The following is a 20,623-nucleotide window of genomic DNA, read 5'->3' as shown; positions in this document are numbered from 1 at the left end:
TCACAATAACCATGGTGGTTTCCAAGAGTCAATGAGGTGTAGTAGATGGTTATATACAGGAAGTTAAATATTTGCAACCATTACAACAATATACTTTACTGTTATCTTAACAACGAAGTAAGTATGCCATAGTAATAAAGCCAAGTGACAGACAAATATCAAGACACTACCACAACCCTTTCCTAAACACACAGCACATTTTATTGCAAATATAATAAAAGCTCCTAAACCACATCAGATGCAAAGGTCAATTTAGGAGGGTTTGGGAGTGAATAATGTATTCACTTTAGGTACTCTGAAACACCCCAGTAACTGTTTTGGTGCTGCCAGGAAACATGGTAATAGAAAATGACAAAGCAGGCCACAATTAGGTAACTGCCAGGCTATGGGTCAAATACAGCCCATGGTACCTCCCCATCAGGCCTGCAGCCTCCCCTCAATTCCCAGCACCGCAAACCTCCCTTTGAAACCAGCAAATATTTTTCCAAGCCTAAATGTGGTACACAGGGCCATATGGGGGAATCAAATGGGGGAAGTGAAGGGTTAACATTTATAGCTGAAAAAGCCCCCCATGCCACCTTCAGACTTGGATAAAAATCCCTCCCATTGACTCCAAGCTTGATTCTAGCAAGTCGGTTTGGATGTGTCCATGTGTACATCTGTTTACCACCATCACCAGAATATGTGGTTGTGTCTAACCACCACCACTGTTTGCATGAAGCAGCTGACAGCATTCCACCACAGCCAAAAAAGTTTCTCCACCCCTGCAGCAAGATGTGCAAAACCCATCACCCCAGATTTATCTTAAATTGCCTTGCTCTTTCCTGTCACACTGAACACTGCCTTTCACACTGAGCACACCATGGTAGCTTGCTCATATAGTAACCAAGCTGCAAAAAACTAAAATGAATATCCAATAACATGCATATAGCAGGAAGACTTATGTGGAAGAGAAGCAGGGAACTTGTAGTTTCACCCTGTCAAAACAAGATGTTTAAAATGTCAGGAAGGAGCCAATAAGAGATAGAAAGGAGATGTGTGCCCAAACTAAGGAGAACCCCAGATTATCCTTCATAATTTGCACACCATCAATTGCATCATGAATTGAACCAAATAATAATGAAAGCAACAACATTTGGATTGCTTTTTTTGTTTAATAAAGCACTGGAGAAACAAATCATCTTCAGCTATTTAAATAGGGACTAAACTAGAATTGGTTCCACCTGAGTAACCAAAGCCCAAATACACCAGTAAGCAAGGCGTTGAAGTTGCATCTCACTCTGTGCAAATACCAGCACAATGACTGCATTTTGTATATGTGTTGGATTCTTCATTCAGTTGTGTCCTGGTATGTACTGGACACAATGAAAACATACAGATCCATTGCAGAACCAGGACAAAACCATCCCCCAAAATGAATGCCTTTACCAGTAAGTCATATCTAATGGAGGATAAAGAAAATAAATGGAAACAACATGCTTCTGCTTGTATAAAAGATAAAGAAATAAAGAGCCATCACCACCACCGTAATAACAATAGTAATAAATCTTCACACATGTCTCAGTGGCTCACCCAACAGTAGTAACATAAATAACTATCACATCTATAGACAAAATACCTATGTAAATGCAACAGGAATCTACAGTTCATTTAATAATTTTCCAATTAATTGATCTAGGGAATAACAACATTAAAAGGAAGATACATTTGATCTCTACAGCACAGGAAAGGATCAAACAATTGTTTGGACATGTTCTAGGCTGTTCCACAGCAGGCAGACCTGAAATCTATGAAAGATTACTTAGCCATACATCTATGGAGGCTCTTAAATGGCCCGAGCAACATACTTACTTGAATCCTCCCATCGGAGAAGATGCAGTTTCCAAGCTGAATAATACAGAAAGCCCAGCACCAGAAAGAGACAGAGGGCTAGTAGCAGGTTACGCATGTACACCAGCAGTCCCATCTTCATATAGGGTTGTCTCTTTTATAATACCTGGGGGAAAGAAACCAGTTTGAGCCTTGCATTTTCTAGTTTGTTTACTGAACCCTCTGAACCTAATACACACAGACATAAAATATCAAGCAGCACATCTGTTCCCTTCCTAACATGCATATTATGTAGGCACTCTTATCAGCAACAGCAACATCACAATTTTATGTCTCTTGCATGGAATTAAGTTCCATTTAAATGAACACGATACATTTCTGAGTAACAGTCTGTGAAAAAACAGCTAACAACAGGAAAAAATTCTGAGTAACTGTCTGTATGCGAGAAATAAATAAATAAATCAGGGGTTGCTCCTCCAAGCATTGGTCTATAAATGCTATTCTTAGATGCTATCAGAGTCCATAGGAAGCCAACTCATTCCTAGATCACTATGTTTAGAAAATCCACTGCTCTATAACACATGACCTCAATTATAAAAACTCAGAACAAGCTATACCAAATAAATGGCATAAAATAACTAATTTAAATAGAATAAAATTAAAAATATTGAGTATATGAAATTATTTTCCCAAGAACTTGCTGGCTTTAATTCGCACAAATCTTAAAAGTACCATTTACATTCATTTAAACTTTCTAATAGCCATCTACCCTCAGTAATATAGCCCATGACTCTTTCAACACCATAATGCAATGCAATGCAATACAGGGTTATAGCAACATTTCCCCCAAAATAATACTTAATTCTGAGACAAAGCTTCTACACAGCCGAGAACCATTGGTATTTTAAGATTAAATGAGATGTATGCCCTTGGCTACAGCAGTCAATGTAGATGTGGCAGAGTAGATGCTAACAAGACCTGCATTTTCTACAACTGTCTAAAAAACTATGGGCATAATAGCAACTTGGCATATGCCTTAATTAGAATCTATCCCATACTGAAGCCAAAAATTCGGGAAATAATTGCTCATCTCTCAATAGTAATAAGAATGGTGATAATTCTAAATGGAAAAATACTAATCCGCTGTCCATAATCTGTACACATGAATGAGGAAAGCAAGGAATGAGAAGAGAGGACTCAAGGCCCGTGGCTTGTTCCCAGTCTTCCAAACCATGGTTTTGACTAACATTTTAATTCAACCAATGTAGCACCATATATTTCTTAAAGCCACTAGGTACTTGGTATCTTCATCATTTCAGATTTAGTTTCCATGTGGAAAAGAGATAAAATTAACCATCTCTCATAGAAGGTTTATTAACTTTGCATGTGCAAAGATTTTCTCAACAAGTGATGGACTCACGTTTAGTATATATTTATCAGATCACTTACAAAGCAAGAATGAGCAAACAATTTGGAAATTAAATGACAGAGCTCCTCTTGACTTTCAGCAACTAAAGAAAATAAGTACTAGCATACCAAGAACTGGCCATATACAGAAACTCTGAAAAAAGAAACGCAAGCTGGCTTGAAGGCTAGTACAAACTTCAGTATTCTGCCAGCATTTGACGTCTGGCCACTATTTCCAATTATCTGATACCCTGTACATTTTCCAAATCCCGTTTCAGGACACCTGCTTCAAACAGACTGCAAGAGACAAACACAAAGAACTTCCACCCACATTCCTCACATATAACATTACAAGACATGAATGATGAATGCTGAAGGCCCCCTCAAGTAGTCTAGAGACCCCTGCCTATTTCAAAGCAGACCCCCTATGCTCCAGTATCCTATATGAATAATTGACCAGGAAAGCTCATGCCTTGAACACCTCTATGTACTGTATGCATCCCGCTGTCGCACTGCTTGTTCACTTCCTTCCCACCAGTTTGTTGTGAAGAGAAAGATATTTCAGAAATCCCATCTGACAGCCAGCTGGAGCTCTAGAATCACATTTAGAAAAGTCAGGAAGAAATCTAACAGCCTCCTCTGTAACTGTAGCATTCAGGAGGAGGGGTGGAGCTTAAACTTCATCTTCTAATTATAAGGTAAATTCAGCATTTAATAACAAAGGGCAGAGTTGCTTAAGGCAAGAACATTCAATTCTGATTACTAGAGCTCTTCCAATAAAAATCTCCCCGGAGCAGTAACCAAAGTATTGTATGCTACCAAAACTGGCACAAACAAATGTGTTATTCTTCACATTATTGCATCACAAAATTTACTAGTGGGTTTAAACAAAAATTAGATATATGATTCAAAAATTATTTTCTTTGTTTCCTTGACCATTCAGCTGAAAAAGAAAATGCCACTACATAAAATAAAACACAAAACAGACCCATCTGAAATGGAGTGAAATCCTATATTTGAAATCCTATACTCAGAACTAACCCTCAGTACGTTCAATGAGACTGATTCCAAGATAAATGTGTATAGGACTTAAGCCTAAAGCTGATTGAAACATTACACCAAACCATGGTTTGGCATTACATCCAGACCTGGGCTTTCCATAGGCATCTGGCTGGTCATTATGCAAACAGAATGCAGTAGTGGCCCTTGCAACAGCATAGGTGGGGATCTGCTACTCTCCTAGCTTCTGAACAGAGCACATCACCTGCACTTAATGAAGGGAGGAGGGGCAAAGTGCAGGAAGCTTGGCACTGTGCTGTGCAGGAAAGTCAAAGTCTCGGCCTCTTCCAAGATACAGCAGAAAAAGGCCTGCTTCACAGAAACAAGTTCCAGCTGACTAGAGCACATTTCTTGCATAACTATTTCGTCTGGATTAGGAAAAGTTACTCACATCTCTTTGAAGAAGAAGAAGAAGAAGAAGAAGAAGAAGAAGAAGAAGAGGAGGAGGAGGAGGAGGAGGAGGAATTTGGATTTGATATCCCACTTTTATCACTATCCGAAGGTGTCTCAAAGCGGCTAACATTCTCCTTTCCCTTCCTCCCCCACAACAAACACTCTGTGAGGTGAGTGGGGCTGAGAGACTTCAGAGAAGTGTGACTAGCCCAAGGTCACCCAACAGCTGCATGTGGAGGAGCGGAGACGCGAACCCGGTTCCCCAGATTACGAGTCTACCGCTCTCAACCACTACACCACACTGGCTCTCCATTAATACACCACACTTTGCTCCATTAATACTAAATTTCTAGGCACACTTAGGGAATAATCCACATTACAGGACTTACTTCCAAGTAAAGATACATATGAGTGAGTTGTAAGAGTGACTCATGTTCTCACCATCCTTGTTTTGATATTACTAGCAAAATTGTGTCAGGCTGAAGGACTCACACACATGAGCTTTAGCCCATAATAAATGCTCTACCCCTTGAGAGTAGAAAAGCTAATACATGATCAAAACAAATTCCTTAAAGGAATGATGAAAGTATCTTGAGATTTAGACTTACCCTCATCACACAAAAGCACCAAGGAGAACAATAATAAAGTTGGAAGAAATTTATTCAAAACTTTTTTTTAAATATAGCTGTAAGTCCAGCCCTCTTAAGTTGAACTCAAGGCCATCTCTTTTGTCTGTTCTGACTGGTTTGGGCACTGCTCTTAGCATTAAAGCACAAAGGTCAATATTGGGACTAGTCCAATGTAACTTGTTTTTTAAAAATGGCCTGAAATCACAACAGTAAAATAGTCAAATATACAACTGTCACCAAATCTTTAACAAAATCCCACACAAATTGTGAATAGCTCCATGAAGATCTCTACTAGACTAGATAAAATAATTGTTGAAGAGATTCAACTAAAGATCAATGTGACGTACAGTGGGACAAACAACAACCCAGCAAATGCACACTGATGGAATCCCACTTCTGACCTCTTGATTACCTCATCTCATTGCCTGGTAAGTTCCCATACTAAATGTATGCATAAGCCAAGCTGCAATCCTACACATACTCTCCTGAGAGAAATTCCAATTGAACTCAATAGAATATGCTTCCAAGTACACATGCATAGACTTGCCTTTTTCACACTCAGAGAAAGTGCACTAGATTTGCACTGGTACAGAGATGTAAACTTTAACTGTTTTGCACACCCTAAGAACTATTTTCTGTACCATATCTCAACAAGCAAGTTATAATTACATGGAGTACATGTGTGACCATTTTTTGAATAATAACCATAGAATGCATTTCATAAATCTAACAAGTATACATGTGAACATGTAGATAGACAGATTCTTCCCCCCGCCACACATACATATACATTTTTCTGGGTCTTCAGACCTTTACTCTAACAGGATTGCAAAACAGGGAATGCATGGGTTTATTTATAAAATTAAAATATTTATATGTCAAATTTCCATTTGACAACTCCCAAGAAACCTTCTAACAATAATAAAACTATAATAATTTAGATGGTAGCAGAAGAGGGACTCTGTATCTGGACAGTCTCAAATACAAGAAAGAATTCCTTCTGGTGCTCAGGTCTCAAGCCAATTGGGATTTTAAAGTTAACCACCAGCACTTTAGTTTCAAGTTATAGAAGGTTGGCTGACCATAGGTTTTTAGATCAAATTCCTTCCTGAAAGGAAAGTTTTTCATTCATCTCCTGTTCTCGGGAATTATTCTTTAGGATAAGTGTTCACATTAAATGTGTCTCCATTTTCTTACAAAAATCCCAAAACCTCCCTGCACATTTAAACTAGTACATTAAGTAAAAAGTTCAAGTACTTCAGAGAACACTAGGCTCCTAATCAGGAATGGAACAGATTTCCTAAATACCTTTGGTCAGTGAGTACTCTGGTCAGGTGTTATTGATTTCTCTTATCAGCAAATTCTCCAGCTACTTTCTACATAAATGTTCATATGGCAGGATCCAAAGGGTTCATTTTTTAAAGGAGCTCTGTCGTTAGCCTACAAAGGTTATAAAGGTAGTTTTGGCAAATGGAGATGCATTTCTGAATAGAGCCCTTCAAGGTTTCCTCTGCATTCTAACTAAAAAAGGCTTGTGTTACAGTTACAGTCAGCGTTTTGTTGACCTTTCCCTTTGGGTCACTGAATGAATAATAATGCAGTTGGAGAATTTATTTGGAAATGAACTAGCATGTGAACAGTCACATGGGTGAACAGTTAACCCATAAAGTGCAATCACGTATGAAATAACCATAAGGCGAAAAAGAGGCACACCCCAGATTTAATCATCATTCTTGCTTATTTCTTCCTCCCTCATGACCTCTCATCTTCCATTCACTGCTACAAAGAAAATGTTGGCACAGAGGAACACATACTAGCTGGCGAGATACAACCACCTTTCTGGGAAGAGTCCTGAGGTAACACTCAAAGACCGATTGTCTCCCTACTGGCCCAGTCGTGTAATCATCCACCCTACAAGTACTAGATCCCACTCAGGAGCTAAAACCAAGACAGGAAGATTCTGAAATCGCAGTACAGTGCTCGGTGGGTGACCCAAAGGGAGTTGTTTAGATGGCGAGCCTGAGGCTGGGAAGGGGAAAGGTGGGAGGCGAGGCGCTCCTGTGGTGAAAAGGAGGTTCTGGCCACACATGGGGTGCACTTTAATGGGTCTTCTCATGAGAGTGAGAAAGGAAGCAAGAGAGGAAATCCCTGAAGTCTCATGGGATCCCTCATTTCCTCACTCTCAAGAGAAGATTCCTGGCAAGGCAGGGTCCACGTGAGGTGGTGAAGAAAAAGAAGAGCAGGACGGGAGGGAGGGACGTGTATAAGAAAAAATCACTGCGGGGCGAGAGGTTGACCTGGGCAAAGAAAACACATTGGATGCAGAAGCGAAGCGCTCGCTCGCTCGCTCGCTTCCTCCTCCTCCTCCTGCACCACCACCACTACCCCGGAACGGATACCTCCTCCCTCCGCCTCCCATCTCCTCACCAGAGCATCAGGGGGGTCCCGGCCGCCCTTCCTCCGGGTTCGCGTTCTGGCTGCCCCGCCGCCCGCCATGCCGGGCCGGGCAGCGGCGGCAGTACTAGCCGGCCTCAGGGGCAGGAGGGGGGGCGTCGGTCACCAATCGCACAACAAGGCGGGACTTCCGATGGCCAATGGAGAAAGGCGAGGGGCATTCTCCACAAAGCGCTCAGCGACTGCGGGAGCGCGGGGGGCTCCCTGCCGCCCAATCAGAGGCAAGGAGGGTCCTCCACTCAAGCGTACCAAAGACGGAGGCCCTCAGCTGTCCAATCATGTGACGCGAGGAGCGGAGGGGGGCGAGGGCCGTCCAATCAGTGGGGCCTCATCCTTTTATTTTCCCTCTCCGGTTCTCCCCGCTCCCCCCTTTAACTCTAGGCGGGGCGTTAGATATCCTCTGTAGCCAATTGAGGAATAGCGTGGGAGGACCAGCGTCCTCTGCAGAGATTAGGAAGGGTCGGGGGGCAGAATGATAAAGGTATGGACTGGAATCCCAGACACTGGGAAAGAGAGAAGGGAAGGAAGTCAGGAAGGGAGGAGAAGGGACCAGTCGTAGCACATCCGACCTATTGTAGGCTGATTGAGACGCTAGCCGCTAGGAGGAAAAATTCTCGTCCGAATGCGGCAATGCGTGTAGGCTTGTGCAAATCGCAAAGTGCCAATGGCATCCGTGGGTGACCAGGGCTAGATGAAGCTTTTGCGAAGAGCACATTGCTGCTTGCAGGTAGCCTTGCTTCCCCACCCAACCCAAAGGTGGGTACCGTGGAAAACTTAACTCGCCTTTGACCGGGGGCGTGGGGGTGGGGAGGCGGGCAAAGGGTTGACAATCCCACAGGCACCGAGGGGCTGTCCTGGGAAGCTGAAGCGCAGCATGTTGGGGTCAGGGCACGCTTCCCTTCCCCACCGCTCAATGGAAACTTCCCCTGGGATTCCCCGTAATCCCCACATGACATCTAAAATGAGCGGGTGGTTAGTCTTGTTTGTACCTGATCCTGTGCGGCAAAGCAACAGCTGCGGCTCCCCCAGCTAAAGCAAGAGTAGGAGAGGGTTAAGGAGGCGGCAAGGCATGCCAGCGGAACTTCCGTCCTGCAAAATGCTAGTTTGGGTCCTCTCCAGGGGTGGGGTGGGGAGGCTGTAGGGCAGAGCCTAAATATACAAAATGGAGCTGTAGAAGGGTAGGGGGAGATGTCTTTCAAGACATCTCCTCCTGGGGCTTGGATGTATTCTCTTCCTAAAACGATAAATAACATTATGCTCTGCTGCCAACTGCAAGTATCCTGCAAAATAAGGGCTGTTTTGGACGTGGCCTGTAAGTCCCTTAATAAACACAGAGAAACAGCAGCAGCAGCCTGATTGAAAAAGTAGAATTGCGGTGCAATGAGGAGAACAAAGGTGCCCCCAAAGATAGATAATAAAAGTAAGATTCTCCATAGGGAGGGAGACAAACTACTTACCTGCATCTCAGCAAAATGAGATCCCTAAAAAGCTGAGACAAATAAAAATAACAGCTAGAAAGCAAATGTGGGAATTTCCAAATAGATTAGGGTTTGAGGAGAAATGTAGGCTAGCAGGTGTAAATGTGGGGCAGCAGATTGGAGCCAATGGCTTCGTAAAGGATTCAAACATCCTGTTGAATGAGTAGTGCAAAATAACACAGAAGTTAGCAATCCATTAATGGGGCATAGATTAGTGTAGATCTTATGCTTTGAATGCTGAAGTTTCAATCACTGGTGTCTATTTAAAAACGCAGGTAACAGGACTGAGAAAGGCTACTACTTGAAATCCTGCAAGAGCTCCTGCCTGTCAGATAGACCATATTCTATCTACTCAATGAACTGCCATGGTTACTTGATCTCTCAGTTTGAAAAGTTTTCCTCTAGTTAGGGATTTTCCAGCACTTCATATTTAGCTAGATTCATGCTACCTTTATAAGACTTTGTTAAGCCAAATCATCTCACACTTAATGCTTCTTTCTGCAGCAGTGCTTGCTTTCTACCAGTTTACTCCTGATGTCAATAAAAAAGCAACTATAACAAACCAACACCACTCGGTTTTGCATCATGTTCATCACCTGCTGTGAACTGTCAAGTAGCATTATCCTATTATTTCTAAAGCACCTATATAAACTAGTTGTATATAAAACAAAATGAAAAAATGCAGGCTTACAATTCTAAGACAAGACATATAAAGGAAAAAGATTCGTGACGGGAAATGATAAAGGTGTGAGATCAATTAAAGAAAATTGGTGAAGTTTTAATTGGACATCTAAATGCACCAACAGTTGAGTGGAATAGGTAAAGGGGTAAAGCACAACAAAAAGAAGAGAACAACCAAGAAAAAAGGGTACAGTTGGGAAATGGAGGAACCAAAAAAGCAAGAAAGGGAAGAGAAGGGGATGAACGGCTACATGAGTAGGACAGAGATAATTAAACTTTTGAAATTCAATAGATAACATTTAAATAGAAAGCAATAAGAAGTCAAGTTTAAATTAAGAATTAAATTATAGCAACAAGTGGAGTAGATTAAATGAGCTGAATAATTTGAGAACTAAGAAAGGGGTGAGTGAACAGATAGGACTGAGCAACAGAGCATTGCATTAATCAGTTTTTGAAATTTATAAGAGTGAACATGCACTCTATCCTTCTCTGATAAACAACTGGTCTTCAACATAGGTTAGCTTGTACATCAGTTTACATGCTTTGTGGAATCTTTGCACAACCTGGCAAGGAATGCATATTTGTATAACTACTATATAGCGTTTAAAAAGAATTTACCCAGCTTTTCAGTAAAACAACCAAATGGCTTATAAAAACACACACACACACACACACACACACACACAATTTGATATAGAAGTCATACAAAAAACAAAACAATAAAATGGAAGTACTTATACGTCAATTATAGTAACAATCTAAAAGCAGCAGACCATAGCAATTTATTAAAATAGCAGACCATGTGTTGAAAGCCAGCTGATTTTTGAAAAAGGCTTTAGTTGGTGTCTAAAAATAGAAAAAAAGGGAGCATGGCAGATTACCCCCCCCCCCCCGGGAGTTTATTTCACAAATATGGTGCCTTCACTACAAAGGCCTAGCCAATAAAAATTCATGTGAGAGTAGCCACTTTCTATGATATTCTCATCCTATATCTTTCAGAGCATTTAAGTTTAATGTTGTCACTTTAAATTTCTCAACTTTCTTCCTTACACTCTTCCTTCACTTTTCTTACATATTTGTTGGTGTTACTTAGCATTCACAGAGTTTCCTTCAAAATATTTCTATTACTTAAGCACCACCTCTTTTTTGGCGTAGTTATTAAAGATTGACAGCATTGAGTTGAGTCCAACAATTGTTCCTTCACTGTTAAGAGTCTGCTGTGTGTGTTTTTCTGAGTTAGTGCCTTGCATTTGTTTTGGTTTAAATTAGAATTGTTCCAAGTGCTCTTTTTTAGTTTTATACTGTACAGTTGTGCTTTGGACATAATGCAAGACGCAAACATCTCAGTTTTAGATTCAGTGTGACACTGAAACTGTGGAGACTGCCATCTCCTCATTAAACATTGACATGTAAGCAGCTGACCTGAATTTTTTGATGATCTTTATGTAGTCAGTCTGCGCTCTTTGTGTCAGTTGTTGAGTTAACCATGCTTTTGTGATTAAGTAGATTATCCATTACAAGTAGGTCTTTCACAATTTCATTTTAGATCCACAACTCCCTTGAGAGATAAGAGTGCCCCCTTCATTAAATAGTTTCCACCAGCAACTAAAAGCATTTTCATTTGCTAATATTTCTGCTGGGCTCTTTTGAATGCGCTAGTATATTTATTATATTTCAACTTTGCTTCTATACTGGTTTTTAAAAGGTTGTCACTGTTAGCAGCATTCACCACGTTATTTTCCAAATAAACAAAAGGCCATTCAACATATTAAATAATAATACAAGAACACTCTGAACTAAATCCAATACAGCAAACCACAAGTCAACAAATCCCAACAGTCAATAAATAGACATAACCTAAGCCGTTACAAAAGCTTTTTAATAAGCCAAAATCCTTATAACAAAATCATGACTTCACCAGACACTTGAAATAATACAGTGAAGGAGCTTAACATTTCTCTCTTGGCAGGACATTCCATAGGGTGGGTGCTACATGGGGGAAAGCCCTAAGCCTAGCTGACACTACCTTCACCTCATTAGGCTGTAGGACCTGCAGCAGAGTCTCAGATGATGATTGCAACTTGTGGAGCAGAGAAGCCTGCTGAAAAAGCTAGTCCATGAGATACCTACGTCCCAATCCATTGAAAGCTTTGTGGCTAATACCAATATCCTGAATTGAACCTGGAAACTAATCAGCAGTCAGTGCAAATCACACATGCTTGACATGATAAAATCAAATTGCTGGGCACCATCAGCATGTGTCTCGAGAAGTGTCTAAGAAATTTAATACATAAATGGAACACAATCCAGCCTAAAAGTAGCATATACAAAGTTTACTTGATATTAGAATGAGAGAAATCTGCTGTTTAAATCGGGCATTAAAGTCTTTAACATAGGCTGGAAAGTGCCCATAGAAATCATGCTTCCCGATTGCTTCCCAAAGGAAGGGGGACCAGTGAATCATCTGCTCCAACTTTTGCCCTAGACCAGGATATTCTATACCTAATGCATTACCATTAAAGCATTAACTGAAGATTACTTAGCCGATACCTCCAATGTTCCCTCATCAGGTTTCTTACAGTTAGAAAGTCGATCCTAATGCTTCACATAAATTAACCCTTACATATTGCCCTTTTCTCGGAGTGAACAACTCTGCCTGAAAACTCATACTGTTTCCCTCAGTTTTCTTTTCTGGACTAAAAAAATGCATGATTTCTCCCACATTTCCTCAGATAATTTGCCTTCTGGATTCTTTGTCTCTCTTGTATCTCACTTCTAAATCCTTTCTAATGTCAGTTCAACGACTTTTGCAGTTGAATCTCCCATGAATGCTATGTGTCATTATTGCTTCTTGAGTGTTGGAAAAAGCTGCTCTTTTAATACGTATGAATATAACATCAGCTTTTTATGACGCAACGTTAGGAATAAGGAAAGCTGCCTTATACTGATTTGGATCATTCGTTATCCCGCTCAGTGTTGCCCAACATGGCTCTTCAAGGTTTCAGGTAAGAGTCTTTTCCAACCCTAACTGGAGATGCCAGGGACTGAACCTGGAACTTTCCACATTATTGTTGTGTAGCAACGTTGATCCATAAAACTACAGATCATATTTTTACTACAGGCCAGTCATTATTTTGCACATGACACAAGAAGACCAAGTGGACTTTGTTCAGCTTATGTTCATCTTGGACTGATTGCCACCATTTAAAAAACCAATTGTATTTGGTATTTGCATATTTCTCATAAACACTTCAACATGTCCTCCTATCCCTGGCATATGAAAACTACTTCACTAGATGATAAAATGTCAGGTGTTGTGTTTCCCTATCAGAATTTTAAAAATAAGGACACAACAGAGGTGCCATCCCCTCCCCCCAATCATAATCATAAGCAATATGAAGAACTGGTGAAAATGAAGGGATTTGGATTTTCCTCTCAACTGTGTTAGCTCTGCCACCCTGCACTCAAGGAAATAATTCAATCCTCCAAGGATAATATGAACAACATATAAGGCAGTCCTCAAAGCCGACAGAACTAACCAAGAAATTGGCTCTAGAAATTGCATTAGTTTCTAAAGCTGCCTGAGATAACATATGGAAAGAGACTTAATCCACTAAACTCTGTTTGGATTAAATGAAACATTTCAACATTTCCTACTACAACAAATGGAAGAGGACTTTTGCTGCCAGCTTCCCATAGTCATCTGGTTGGCCACTGTGGGAGCAGAATGCTTGACAGTGGTCATCTGACTGAACAATCAGGGCTCTTCTCATGCTATTCACCTTTTTTCCTTTTCAGGACATACCCAAGAGAGGAAGCAACATAACACCATTTCTTTTCACTCACAGCTCCACCTAAAGCATTCCAATGTATCATCAGTGCTCATCCTAGACAATGAGATACCCTTCTCATAGTGCTTGAGTAGAAGTTCTGTCCTTGCTTACAGATGGCTCCCTAATTTAAAACAGCTACTCTCACCAGCAACAATAGTCAACCAGACCCTGCAAGAATACTATCCCAGGACCATGATAATATCAGTTACAACATCAAGGTGTCATTTGTCCACTCCTTGTCTGATTTGTTATAGGCTGTCACCTGCTGGAAATGCCCTGTGGGGGTGGGGTGGGAGTTAGACCCATTTCATGCTACCAAGTCTAACTAGGCCCAAATTTGTGAGAGGATAGGCATACTGTCCAACAGAACTAAGTACAAGACATTGAAATTAATAAAAGTAAACAAGATTTAGTGACAAAAGGTTTTGTTGAACCTAATTACTAATGAAATAAGATACTGGCAGCTGCTGGGTTGGCTTAACAGAGCTTAAACACCTTAACAAAGATACATGGTTCGTAAAGCAATTCTTTAGGAGAGACCTAGTCCCTGTGAAATAATGTGATAAAGTAGCCATGTTGGTCTGACGCAGTCGAAATAAATTAAAAAATTGTCCAGTAGTCCAGATCTGAAGAAGTGTGCATGCACACAAAAGCTTATACCTAGAACAAACTTAGTTGGTCTCTAAGGTGCTACTGGACAATTTTTAAAGTTTTTCATTTATTTCAGACCAACACGGCTACCTACCTGAATGTGATAAGGATTAGTATTATTCAGCACCTTCAACTGAAGTCCACTTTAAGCAGTTGGGGCAAGCTATCACTATGTACAAGGTAAAGAAACAACAAGAATCCAGTCGCAGCTCATCACAACAATCCCTCATCACACCCCACGCTGAGCACAAAAAACTAAATGGCCTCATCATGGCTGGATGCTGGAGGGTTCGACCACTCACCTCTTCTCCAGCCAACTATGTTCACTCACAAACCACATGACCTCTGATATAGGCAATGACCTGCTTCTGACAAAAGGTGAGATTAGCAATTATCTAGGTAGTTAAGACAGACAGCGACAAGGTTCTCATTTGTTATTCAGCCTGTGTTTTGTCTCTCTGGAAACACAACTCCATGCTCTCAGGTGTCTTACCTGCTGGAAAGCCTCCACAACAAAATCAGATTTCCTGCCACAATGAATCTTGAGACAACTGAATCTTGAAACTGTGTACTCAAGATCAGTCTATGCAGGCAACCATCTAACTGCCACCTAGAAGATTAGGGCCATGATTACTGGGTGGTGTTTAGGGCTTTAATGTGTTGTTTCACATTAAATGGTATTTTCAAACAGATGTCAAGCTGGATGACGCTAAGAGGACATAAAAACTAGGAAGTAATTAAGTTTGATTAAACAACGTTATAATGTCGTACAGCTTCTCTGGGATTTACTGATGCTTTCAAGAAGAGAGCACATAAGAAAAGCTCCAAGGTTTATTTGGCATGTGCAACTCTCCACTTCACCCCTTTCTCAGCAGGAATGTCCAGAACCAAGAAGAAAAAGAATCATCGCCATATTATCATCCTGCATAAAAGGGGAGAAGGAAATCGCTGCCCAAATAGGGAAGGAAAATGGAGCAGAAGAGAAGTAGGATAGAATTACAGGGACTTAACTTGGGGGAATCACCATTATCTGATCCCTTCCTTTTGCAAATCTAAAGTTTATAAATTTAAATTCACCTCTTTTATTTATAAAAGATGGGCTTAAGTTGGTCATAATTTGCAACTCTGCTTAATCTTTTGAGTCTATACTCCCTGTTCTAGGAACATATTTTGTTCTTTCAAATTGTTAAGTGTTAAAACAATTGTCTCTTATAAGATCTTGTTCTTTTATCTAGTACTTCTTTCTCTGAAAGCCTGCAATTGCTGTAATTGTGACAGGGGGTGATATGGGGGAGAAGTGGCAGTTGGAAAACAGCTCTGTTGTGTTTGATTTCTGGTGTTTGCTTCTGAGTTGTACCCATCCCTGCTATTTCTCCTTGTTGAAACTGGTCAATTTGTGGGTTGCCTTGCCAATAGTCAGACAATAGCTTTGCACATTCAAAGGTTCATGCACTGCTCACAGAACCAACCCAGAGAGTGAAGTGATTGTATTAGGTGGCAGTGGTGTCTGTTTGTGTGGCTGCCACTCAGCTTATTTATTATTATTATTATTATTTATTTATTTATTTATTTATTTATTTATTTATTTATTTATTTCTACCCTGCCCATCTGGTTGGGTCTCCCCAGCCACTCTGGGTGGCTTCCAACAAAAGATTAAAATAAAATACTATTATCTCTGTTGGAAGCAGAGTGCACCATGCATCATGTCCTGTATCCCCTAACTAGCCTACTGCCCTCAAGCACAGTGGAGGACAATGTCTGTTACCAGCACTGAAATAAGAGGGTGGGGAAGGTGCAGATGTGCCCTTTGGGCAGCCAGTTGTCTTAGGTGTGCTGTGTTTGTTATCCTTAGTACTTCACAGCACATACAATGGTGAAAAGGGCACACACTTTCCTGCTATCAGAGAACTTTGCTTCCCTAAGCAGCTCTCTTCTTCTTCTCTCTCCTCTAAATCCATGTCTTATATATATTCTACTAAGCAAATAATTATTTTAAATGAGACAAAATTCCTGTGTTTCTTAAAGCCAGGAAGTTATGATCAATAGAATAGATAAAGGCACGATGATGAATCAATCAGTGTGCAAATAGGTTCCATTAATTTTCTCATCATATCTTGTTGCTAACTTAGTCTATTCAAGGTGTCTCTCAGAAAAGCATCCCAGCAGGAGCCTTTTAACTTAATGGAAGTAAGCAGAGGCTGCTCTGTGGGTGATAAGCCGAGTCCCATAGTTGTAATTGTTAACAAAATGTTAGAGAGCTCAGGTGCAGCCCCAGGGAGTACCTATCCTTCCTAACTAAGCTCAGCGAACTAAGTGGAAGAGGACGTTCTGCTGATACTCAACTCTCTGACTCAGACTATGGCCAGATTTACAAAAAGGCCAATAAATGAACAATGCATGCAGGACTCGCACCTCTTTGGCACACTGATCTAGCTCTTGGATTTCAGCAGCGATAATTCATCATCCATCATCCTCCGGAATCTATTGTGCTAAATGAGTGGCTGTAGCCTACCTCTAGTCAGCCTCTCACTAACTCCAGCTTTCATGTGTCTAATTTTTTACTAGTTGATTTTTCCTTGCCCCATCACCCTCTGCTTTGTGTGCTTGATTAAGACTTATAGAGGTTTGCCACACTTCAGTGACATTTGGATGGGTTCCAAGAAAGGTATCGCTCAGCTTTGGAGGTTTTTTCTTTTAGACCAACACAGCTACCTTTGCTTTTTAGAACCCACTGTGACCCTGCAGGGGACCCTGGGACATGCCTCTCAGTTAATATGCAGCCTTAGTAGCCATAAAAATATCAGTATCTTAAATAATTGTCTGGGTTGTTTATTCAGTTGAGCCAGCCATGTATAATGATTCCATGAGAGAGGAGTCTTGCCTGAGTGATTCTGAGGTGAGTCAGTTCTTATGTCACATGGCCAACACTTTGTTGTGTATACATCAGTCTTTGTGGCAATGAGCACTGGAAAGTGTGAAGCAAAAAGCCTGTAGATAATGCATACAGTGCATGGCAGCTGTGGCAGATTAGGGTTCCCTGGCAGAAGTCCACTACTCACCTCTTCCTTCACATTTTTCTCCTTCACACTTTGTGGTGTTTACAATGCAAACATTTGTACACATATAACAAATGCAGTTGCCATGCATCATGCATTTACTGTAGGTGAAAGCTAGATTAGAAACACGGAGTTATTGTTCAAACCAGATTTTTTTGGGTGTGGGTGTGTGCAAATTGAATCAGTGAGGAAGTGCTGAGAAAGGGATCATTTACATCTTCCCCATGTGTCCCCCCCCCCCATTCCCAGTCTAAATCTATATACCCTTCCTCCCCCATTTGCCTCATGAGGGAAAGCATGCAGGTACATGTATCATGTTGCCTGAATTCTCCCCTCTCCCAGAACAAATAACAGCATTTTTGGAAATGTATTACTTAGATCAATACAAATGCATGTGTTTTTATATTGTAAACCGCCCTGTGATCTTCAGATGAAGGGCAATATGGAAATTTAAAGAATGTAATAATAGGCCCTCAGGCAGAAGATATAAAAGCATGATTAGTCGCACCAACAGGGTAAAGAACAGCTTCTATCCATGGGCTGTTAGGCTGCTGAATGAAAAGATAACAACAGGGTGTGTGCATCAGTAAATGACAAGAATTAAGACTAAGAGAGCTGAGTGGGGGGGGGGTGCTCGTGTAATCTCACTGTATACAAGTTGTACAAGTGACAATAAAGTATTTCAATTTCAATCTGCCAGTGCCAAATCTCTGATCTGACCCAAACCCCCACAGCTCTTTTGAAGTTAAAATATATTTATACCCCCACACACACACATTTTACTGGGTTGCCCCAGCCACTCTGGGCAGCTTCTAACATACAGTATATATAAACATTAAAAAAAAACTTCCCTATAGAGGATTTCCTTCAGACAGCTTGGGGGATCAGATGTCATACCCTCCAATGAAAATAGCGACATCGTAAGAAAAGTGGGACATTCCGGGATCAAATCAGAAACCAGGATGGCTTCTATAAATCAGGGACGTCCCTGGGAAATAGGGACACTTGGAGGGTCTGAAATTATCTAACTTAAATCAGCTGATTAGAGAATAACTGTTAGAGCCTGTTGTAGATCAGAGAGATACCTGAAAAGAATGTATTAGATGCTTCTATGATTGGCTGTTTGCTTGGAAAATTTCAGGATGCAATTGGCCAGACTTAGCCATGATATTGTTTCTGCTCTGTATGATTGCACGAGTTCTTCCCACCCCACCCCCAGCTTCTTCCAAAAGCATTCATGCATTTTAAGAGTGCCAGCGCTTTCTAGGGTGGACTATTTCACACAGTGCTCTTTGTGGTAGAACCTGTGACATTTTTAGGAATTTGAAACATGTTCACAGATAAGCCATCTGAATAGTATATCATGTGCTGATCTCTCACAAGCAGCAGCCCTGACATATTTTCTGCATTCATTCGGATTCATATCTGCAAATCTATTTCTATACACATCTAATCAGTTTGTTTTGCATTTGCTACCAGCTGTACAATACACCCACACCACAGTGCACCATATCCAGCTCTGAATATTATAAAAACACAACCAGATCTTGAACAGTGGCTTTTTGACACTCCCCAAATCCCTGACAGTCATGAGATATATTAATGGCAATGCTGTTCCTGCAGTGGAATATCTCTTTTGCGGACAGAGTTGCTTTTCAAATGAGAGTGCTCCCCCACCCCCCAAATCCTACCTTGAATTGCTGAGCCCTGGCCTCACCTGGATTCCGAAGCATCTTCCTTAGCGACAGACTGCCAAAACTGCTTTGCCATTCTGAACTGCTGACTCTGAAAGGAGCTGATGGCTCAGGTTCCAAATTCTATGCTTGTTCACTAGCGGACCTAAAAATATCCCCAGGAGCAGGATGACTGAATTAATGCAACAGCATCTGTTATCCTGGCACCCCTTCAGAGAGTAAAAGCTGAGCTGTCAATCTGCAACAGAGTAATCAGCCCCCAAAAGAACCTCCTTTCTCTCCCACCCCTAGGGCAGGCAAATACTCCAGCATAGGCTGCATGCACCTGCTACAGGAGGGAAGAGTCTATGGAGAAATTTGTCCTTCAGTGGAGCAAATCACTCAGACATGTTGCAAAAGGCAGGTTTTTGCCTAGAGTACACATGTACAAAGGTATAATGCATGTATAAATGTGTGGAGGTCAGCAACAGCAAAACATGTACAAGGCATATGAATTGTTTACATTGCTATCTGCAGAATGCCTGGTGGTGGTGTGTTATTGCCCCTGGGCAGGAAAGAGTATCTTTCAGGTGGAGGTGTTTGCCTATAGTACTGGATAGGCTGTTGGTAGATAGCTGGTGACTCATGCAAAAGAAAGCCTTTGTCTTCACATCCCTTCACTTAGCACGGTGTCTCCTGGGCGCATGCTTCATACCCCATAATATTAAAGCACAGGGGGCCAAGCATTACGTCCATGTCTAATTAGCTGGTCCACCACTGCTATTACATTTTAGTCCTGGCTGCATGGATATTTGGGGAGGGAAACAGAGTGAGGAGGGGACAACACTGGGCAGTTGCCTAGCAACAGGAACATCTCATTTTGGGCAGTGCACCTGCTTGGTCAGAAATGGCATGTGATTAAGTGCTTAGCAGCACACAAGACTTCTGACATCTCACACAAAAGACACAGGATGCTGCAGGGATGTCTAATGCAAAGGACATCCTGCTATTTAGCACTGGAAGGTGTGCTAGCCAACTAGGAATAACACCAGGACAACTTTTGGCCTGGCCAGTACTGTGCCTGTAAGCTCAGACATTCTGCTTTCATCTGGCCACCACCTCTCCCCCGTGTTACATGGACAGGGGTTCAAGGGGCCTCTGGAGTGCTAAGGTCAGTTCATGCTGAGTGCCTGCTAGATTAAAAGTGGCACTATATGGTACCACATCAGACCTACCAAGCACCCTGCAGTGTGACATGATGCCCCACTGATGCAGGCAGCAAAACATGAACATTCCTACCTTGATTTATAAATCCACCCAGCCCATAATTTATCCAGCATTTTAGTTCTTATGGTGCAGAATTTAATGGTATGGAATATTTGCAGCCTACACAATCAAAGTCATCCTTTTAGGATATTGGAGTTGATACAAATTCTGTCCCAGCACAGGAAGGCAAGGTCTGCATGGTTTCTTCTTCT

The 20,623-nt window shown here is 41.3% G+C and overlaps 1 protein-coding gene across 8 annotated transcripts in view; it reads right to left on the bottom strand.

Annotated features, from left to right (window-relative positions):
* ST3GAL3 (ST3 beta-galactoside alpha-2,3-sialyltransferase 3) overlaps positions 1-19,385 on the bottom strand; it is a 178,899-nt gene extending 159,514 nt beyond the window's left edge. Inside the window, exons 1-2 of one of the 8 annotated variants that reach the window (XR_014169556.1) lie at positions 7,746-7,935; positions 1,852-1,996 (exon numbers count right to left, since the gene is read on the bottom strand). Coding sequence is in view for 7 of the 8 variants with exons in the window: in XM_081916226.1 (XP_081772352.1) it covers positions 1,852-1,972 (121 nt within the window). In the remaining variant the exon portion in view is untranslated. Of the gene's footprint in view, positions 1-1,851; positions 1,997-7,745; positions 7,936-19,163 lie in introns of those variants that run through there. The other 7 variants (XM_081916226.1, XM_081916227.1, XM_081916229.1 and 4 more) reach the window with 7 other exon arrangements.
* Positions 19,386-20,623: the final 1,238 nt, after the last annotated feature.

This window comes from Podarcis melisellensis, assembly GCF_964234715.1.
Source record: "Podarcis melisellensis genome assembly, chromosome: 6".
Lineage (NCBI taxonomy): Eukaryota > Metazoa > Chordata > Lepidosauria > Squamata > Lacertidae > Podarcis > Podarcis melisellensis.
The sequence above is the reverse complement of the archived record's forward strand: the minus strand, read 5'-3'. Positions and strand labels throughout refer to the sequence as shown.